Raw genomic sequence first — 8,053 nt, 5'->3', positions numbered from 1 at the left:
TAGGGGACTGATTACTTGAAGTTTTCCTATCATGGTTTGTCAAAACTGAGTTCTGTATACATGTACTGTAATATGGATGTGCACCGTGATCAATGAAGAACAAAACTAAATTGCATAACTTTCTTATCCAAATAACATGGCGAACATGACGTGCTACCTTGGGACAGAAATGTTCCCAAAAAGCAAACGTTTAGTGCATCATGCATGGTTATACATAATTTGTGCTCTTGTTCCAAGAAGTAATAAAAACAACAGAATAGCAACTTTTTTTATTAACAAAAATTTCTTCTCTATAAATGTCTTAAAAGAGTTATCTCCCTGTTGAATTTATGCTACTTCCTCTATATTGTACATAGACAATTACAGTTGCAGCGCTTTTTAGGGAGTTACAGCATTTTGAAATTAAAAGCATAAAAGTCTGAAGCATTTTAGGGGGAGGCCTAACCCCCATCCCCAGGATACAACCATGCACTCATATTTGTTGGAAATATACACTACATCACACAGTGCTAAGACTTTCCATCTTTATTAATGTTACTAATAAATTCATAAATGAATAATTGATAAAATGATATATAATCATGAGGTATTCATCGTGCAACATCTTAACTAAAATTAACATAAAAACTTTGGAACAAATTTAGGCACAAACAGATTTCTACGGAATGATTTAAAAGTTAATCATAAAATGTAAATCATAGAATCACTGAAGGTAAGTTTTCCTTTCAGGAATGCATATTTTCAAAAAATATTAAATAATTGCTATTGTCTACAAATTTAATATGAACATTTGATGCTTCTGTACAATTTCAGTTCATAGTTCTCTCCCCTGGCGAAGACTTTTCTCTTGAGCATCATGTTATGCAACAAATTTAGTCTGTAGTGAAGTATTAATTAATTTCCCAATTAGCTCCCTTGGGATTCAATAGAAATATGTTTTAATTAAAACAAAAATACTACATGTAAATGCATGCCATTTCTAACCCTGGAATGAATATGATATACACAATAAATTGAACATGATAATTATATTTCTTGCAGGTTGATGAAGTATGGAAAAATTGTTCTCTCAATAATTCATGTACAAAACATCAATATCATTAGAAAGGACAAAGCAGGGAAATTAAGATATGGCTTCACCCAAACATTTCTTTAATCTTTCACCCCTGAAATTTAATAATAAACTATTCCATCCTTTGAATTGGAAGAGTTCAAATTGTCTTCAGGGGTGAATGTGTTAAAACTATAGACAAGAGTAAATAAAAGTAAGCAAAGAATTTACTCATTTCCCCATTAAATACATGAAAGGACAATGGTGGTAATTTCGACAAGAAAGATTGACCAATGGAATTTGAGTATATGGTATAAAAACAAAGAAAAAGTAAAATTATTTCATATGGCATCAAATTAAAATCTAGTATCATTCCGTCTTCTTTTTTCCCCTTCAAATTATTGAGGTAACCGGTTATCATATACCCTCTCATTTCACTGCAGATTTAATTTCATTCTTAGGGTGATAAACATTAAATATTCACACACAGATTTAAGACTATATTTTGAATGAAACAAAACCTTACAAATATATTTTTCTGCATCAAAAGTTTCAAATATAAAACTTTTATGTGTATTCCTGAAAACCCCTGAAATACTCTGTTTGGCCCCTGGAAAAAAAATAAACCTTTGTTCTTTGAGCATCATAACTGTACATGATATATATTGCACTTAAAATAGATTTTTGAGTAAATTCATGATTAAGCATCAATTGCAAATCAGAGTACCATACAAACAATCATGTATGAATAACATAAAAATGTGAAGTGTGAATTAATCTCATTTTAAATAAATATATAGTAAGATCAGTTCATGAAATTCAATGTAAATAAAACATGAGTATCAATTTATTTTTGTTACATTCTCGATCACAACACATGTATCCTACTGAACAGTTGTTCAAAGTATTGTTAGCTTAAAAAGTAGTTTCATAATTATTCAAAATAATATATATCTTAAATGAAACACAAAATTATTGAAAATTCTTCTTGGTTTCAGATGGGCAAAAAAAGAAAAAAAACCCAGTAATGCAGAGTGAAGTTTGAGTTCCATACTTTTGAAAATAAATTTACACCAATTTTTTTTTTTTACATAAAACAGTTTTTAAGCTGACCATGTCTAAACAACGGAGGCCTCATGTTCACAATATCCTCTTAGCCAGAATATCGATCATCAATGCAATGCTGGTTCAGTATTTTGCGAGTCTTGATCTTCAATGCTGGTTCAGTATTTTGCGAGTCTTGATCTTCAATGCTGGTTCAGTATTTTGCGAGTCTTGATCTTCAATGCTGGTTCAGTATTTTGCGAGTCTTGATCTTCAATGCTGGTTCAGTATTTTGCGAGTCTTGATCTTCAATGCTGGTTCAGTATTTTGCGAGTCTTGATCTTCAATGCTGGTTCAGTATTTTGCGAGTCTTGATCTTCAATGCTGGTTCAGTATTTTGCGAGTCTTGATCTTCAATGCTGGTTCAGTATTTTGCGAGTCTTGATCTTCAATGCTGGTTCAGTATTTTGCGAGTCTTGATCTTCAATGCTGGTTCAGTATTTTGCGAGTCTTGATCTTCAATGCTGGTTCAGTATTTTGCGAGCCAAAATTTTGATTGTGTTGTACTGGTTCATGATTTCCTAGAGTGATTATCTTGCATAGCAGGGCACTGTGAACGTGTCTGGTTGAACGATTCCAATCACTGCGGATACAGTTGATGCCACACCAGCTATCAATCCGATAGCTATAATTTCGTAATTCAACACTTTTTCCCAAAAAGGTATGATTCTGAAAGAAAGAAAAAAATGTTGGAAAATTATTTTTTTGTATAGAAAATAAAATTTCAGAGATTTCATGAAACCATGGCACGAGCAAAGTAAACCCTTTCACCACTGTAGACCATAATGGACTCATCCATATCAATGCATGGAAGGGTCTACTAAAGTTACATAGGGGTGAAAGGGTTAAACAAGGGAACTGCAATCTAAACAATGTACATGTACACACATCACTGCAATGTTAATTCCTTTCAAACTCCTCGTTGAGATATGAGCATGAGTCTATATCTGTATGTGACCCTCCGCCTTCTGAAGATACATTAGTATGGCAAGTTTGATGAATAAAGGTAAAATGGCGAAGAAATTATACTCTGTTAAAGCTTAAGTATCCAAGGGCCTCAACTCTTAATATAGTAGAAATGAGACTCAATTTCAGAACAAAACATTCTGCCTTACCAAAATATACATGAATAGCAATCGTTTTGTAAATTTAGTTGAACTTGTAAAGAAGTCATAAACCTGTAATTTGGTATAAAATCTAACGAAGGGTCATAATTCTATACAACATTGGAACAAAACCAGAAGGTGAAATAGCAGGGTTACCTGGGTATGTTCTGAGCAATCTTTGATATCAAATAGAGTGGGGCATGAGATTGGATTTCAGCACATGAAACTTTGCTCTTCTATTCAGTGTAACAATCTTGAGGAACATTGGTGAAACAACAGGATTATTATGCCTCAACAAAATTTGGTTAAAGAAGAAATCAAATCCAAGATTCCATTTCTATTTGCAACACTCCACCTGCCAAAGATACACCAGTATAGCAGGTTTGGGGAACTTACATCAAATGGCAGCTAAGTTCTACCTCGGACAAACTTTAGTATACGTAATGAACAAAGGGCCATAACTCTTTAAATTGTACAAAAGATTCATTTTAGTATGTGATACACAGCCATCCAGTGATACTTTGGTATAGTAAATGTTATCGTACACGTTATATTGGAATGGTAAAGAATTTATGCTCAGACGAAATATAGTTGATGCCTAGCTAGCCAGCTAACCAGCCAGCAAGCCAGCCAGACAGCCAGCCAGACAATGGCGAACAATAATACAAAAACTACAAATCCAAAACTCGCTGTCCCAAACTTACATGGTTCCATCAGGCTCAGTTCCAGGCAGCTTCACCGGCCGGACATTCACGTTTCCTTCATCCGGCTCAATCAGTTCCTCATCATAGGGCATGCGACACAGTTTTAGGTAGAATACTGATGGGCACACATAGGCCAGTAACGTTGTTGTCGAGCCACCGACCAGGGATAAAATGGCGCCAAAATGGGGAATGGTTTCAGCAATGAACAACACTATAGCCACCAGGCCTGATCTCACTAACACTCTCTTAAAAGTAAATTCTGCAAGGATACAAGAAGTGAGGATCAGTCAACATTTATAATGAAGTATTGAGGGTTTTCTCTGGGTACTCCTGTTTCTTCCCACATTAAGGCCCCCTGCATGCTACCATCCAGGCCAGCAAGAGTGATTAAAAAAATATAAACTTATTTATTTAACAACAATTATGAAACAAGTTATTTCAACTTATATTAATCACACTTGTTGGCCAGGATGTTAGCTCATGGGGGGTCTTAGTGTGGGAGGAAACCAGAGTACCCGGAGAAAACCCACGTGTTAGGGCAGGTGACCCCAACCTTTTCACGTGCGATCGGAGAATCGAACCCTGGTCGCCTTGGTGAAAGGCAAGTGCACTATCCATTGCATCACCCGACCACCCAAGACAAGAGTGATTAGTATAAGTTGACTGACTTTGTTTCATAATCGTATAATATAAATAAAGTTTAATTTAATTTATTAGCTGGACATGCCTGGGTGTTCATTTTCATATGTGTGATCTTTTGTATTTTCATTTCAAGAATATATTTATATAGGGGTTTAATTTTGTTAATCATAAGTAGAGCGAAAACAAAATGGGGTTTTCTTTTTGTACAAAGTCTAGACAATGGATTGAATTTTTAAATGAAATTTAAAAATTATAAATAGTAAATAATATGTGAAATTTGATAGATTTCTTTTAGCTATTATGGCGAACAAAATCATTACATAAAAGTCTAAATTATAAATGGCTGACAAAACAGACTAAACTCACTTGTTGAATCCACTTTGAATAGGCCGGATTCAACTTGTTGACAGAAAGGGTTCAGCACGATGACGAAGCCGAACATAAGATGAAGAGTTATGAGGATCTGGATTGCGACGGTCATGCCTTTCCTACAGTGTGTGCGTGAAGCGGACTGACACACTGAGTTGAGGATGTTGTCGTCCAGGACTTTCCCGTAGACAAAATATCCTGCTGTCGACACCGGGAAATACATCAGGAGCACAACTGTGGAACAAAAATTAAACCGTGTTTGGTATTAGTCGTAGTGCTAAGCACTGCAAAGTAAAATTCACATTACAGTATATATGTAACAGGAGAAGGAAAATGTAACTGGGCTGAGACCCGGATTCGAACCCAGGACCTGCAAACTCCAAATTGATGCTCTAACCAATTAACACAGTTACCTGGTTAACTGTAGTCATCCAGTCAAGTCCCACTACACACCTCCTTCCTTTTCAAAAGTCTTCGGAAAAGGATATAAACCAATTCATGGACCTCCAAACTCTAGACGGACGCTCTAACCAATTTAGATAGCTGATGACCAGCAGACACCAGACCCAGTTCCACTACACATGATCATGCCTATCTCATCTATGTTACATTGTCCCTGATTGGTTCAGTAAAATAACAGGCCAAAAGTCTACTTTTTTCTCAACTCTAATATATTTGACAATTGTGACCTTGTAAGTTTGTAAAGGTCATTCATTTGAATTTCATGGCATCCCAGTAAGCATAACAGACCAAATATCACACCTCTAGTTTTCATGGTTCTGATGAAGTCATGTAAAAAAATTGAACATTTTCCACCCCTGTGACCTTGAAACTGGGCCAAGGTCGTTTACTTGAAAAATGTTTTATTTAAGCAGGGACTTAGATCTAATCTAATTCCGTGATTTAAGCAAGCTACAATTTTTTTTGTCTCTATCTCTTGCCAAGGCTGCCAATTCCCAGTACCACAGACAAAATCTGTAAACTATGAATAAGATTTTTGTTTTACAGGCATTACTAATAGCTTTAAGAAATTATTTCTAAAAGAAACCCATAGCTTACAGGACCTTTATGAAAAACACAAAGTTTTAAATAGAAATAAATAAAACTCACATCAGTGTTCTGAGAGTAAAAATACTCAGATGTCAGGTCAGGATTTGAACCATGGTCCTCCAATTACAACTAGAACACTGACAGGTCAGTAAGGGCCCCGTCTTGTGGCAATATATCCCCCATAATCATCAAGAAGCAATCTGCCCATATGTAGCTAAGCTTGACGTTTGACATTTGGACTTCAAAAATTTCACCTTATATACCTCCTCCATCAAGAGCCAGGGTCAAAGTCAGAGATCCACTTTGTCTTTCACCTTTGGACCCAAATGACCTTGACCATTAACCCAGTGACCCTGATCTTTGGTCAGTTGACTTATCCCTTAATTCCGACCAACTTTGCTTCTTAATATCATAACAAAATGTTCTTCAGTGAAAAATACAAAACTTGACCTTGACCCTTTGGACCCCGTAACCTGGACCTAACGTCAATTGACTCTGTGTTAAGTTCTGAATAACATTGCTTCATAATGTCATTACAAAATGTTCATCAGGGAAAAGGTACAAACTTTAACCTTCACCTTTGACCAAGAGACCTTGACATTTGGTCAATTGATTCCTTGTTTAATTATGAGCAACATTGCATCAAAGTGTCATAAGAAATGTTCACCAGTGAAAAGAAACAAAATGTAACTATGACCTTTGACCCAATGACCTTGACCTTTGGTCAGTTGACTCGTTGTTTAATTCTGATCAACTTTGCCTCATCATGTCATAACAAAATTTTCATCAGTGAAAAGATGCAAAATTTGACCTTGACTTTTGAATCTAATGACCTTGACCTTTGACCTCGACTTTTTACCTCAGTGTGTCTCTTTGTTTAATTCCGAACAACTTTGCTTCATAATGTCATAGCGAAATGTTCACCAGTGAAAAGCTACAAAATTTGACCTTGACCCCTGACCCGATGACCTTGACCTTTGGTCAGTTGACTCCATGTTTAATTCTGATCAACTCTGCTTCATAACATCATAACAAAATGTTTATCAGTGAAAAGATAACAGACAGAGTGATTACTATGGGGCACCCGTATCTCTGATACGGGGCCCTAAATATGTCACTCTAAGGACTCCTAATCATTATACTGTCACTCTAACCTATTGAATATTAAAATACAACTCGACCAGAATTCGAACTCAGGACTCCTAATCATTGTAATGTGGCTCTAATCTAAAAATACAACTGAGCCAGGTCAGGAGTCAGACCCAGGACTCCCAAATATTCTACTGTTGCTCTACCCTATTGAGTTTAGAAATACAACAGGGCTAAGCCACGATTCAAACCCTGGACCTCAGATCACAATACATTCAGCTCTAACCTACGGTGTATAAAAATATAACAGGGCCAGACTGGGATTCGAACCTTAGACCTCCAATCACAAAACACCCTGCTCTAACCTACTGAGTATAAAAATATAACAGGGCCAGACTGGTATTTGAACCCTAGACCTCCATTCACAATACACTCCACTCTAACCTACTGAGTATAAAAATATAACAGGGCCAGACTGGGACTCGAACCTTAGACCCCCAATCACAATACACTCGGCTCTAACCTACGGTGTATACAAATATAAGAGGGCCTGACTGGGATTGGAACCCTTGACCTCCAATCACATCACACTCTGCGCTTACCTACTGAGTATAAAAATATAACAGGGCCAGAATGGGATTCGAACCCTAGACCTCCAATCACAATACACTCCGCTCTAACCTACTGAGTATAAAATTATAACAGGGACAGAATGGGATTCGAACCCTAGACCTTCAATCACAATACACTCCCCTCTAACCTACTGAGTATAAAAATATAACAGGGCCAGAATGGTATTCGAACCCTAGACCTCCAATCGAATACACTCCACTCTAACCTACTGATTATAAAATATAACGGGGCCAGAATGGGATTCGAACCCTAGACCTCCAATCACAATACACTCCGCTCTAACCTACTGAGCATAAAAATATAAC

At 36.4% G+C, this 8,053-nt stretch overlaps 1 protein-coding gene across 1 annotated transcript in view; it reads right to left on the bottom strand.

Moving 5' to 3' along the window:
- Positions 1-235: 235 nt before the first annotated feature.
- The window catches only part of LOC110452981 (lysine histidine transporter 1-like), an 18,966-nt gene continuing 11,148 nt past the window's right edge, over positions 236-8,053 (bottom strand). Inside the window, exons 7-9 of the mRNA XM_021501766.1 lie at positions 4,974-5,210; positions 3,966-4,224; positions 236-2,824 (exon numbers count right to left, since the gene is read on the bottom strand). Coding sequence (XP_021357441.1) covers positions 2,686-2,824; positions 3,966-4,224; positions 4,974-5,210 — 635 coding nt within the window. The 3' untranslated portion in view covers positions 236-2,685. The remainder of the gene's footprint in view (positions 2,825-3,965; positions 4,225-4,973; positions 5,211-8,053) is intronic.

Source organism: Mizuhopecten yessoensis, unplaced genomic scaffold, assembly GCF_002113885.1.
Source record: "Mizuhopecten yessoensis strain PY_sf001 unplaced genomic scaffold, ASM211388v2 scaffold7021, whole genome shotgun sequence".
Classification (NCBI taxonomy): Eukaryota; Metazoa; Mollusca; class Bivalvia; order Pectinida; family Pectinidae; genus Mizuhopecten; species Mizuhopecten yessoensis.
This window is presented reverse-complemented; position numbering and strand designations above follow the sequence as displayed.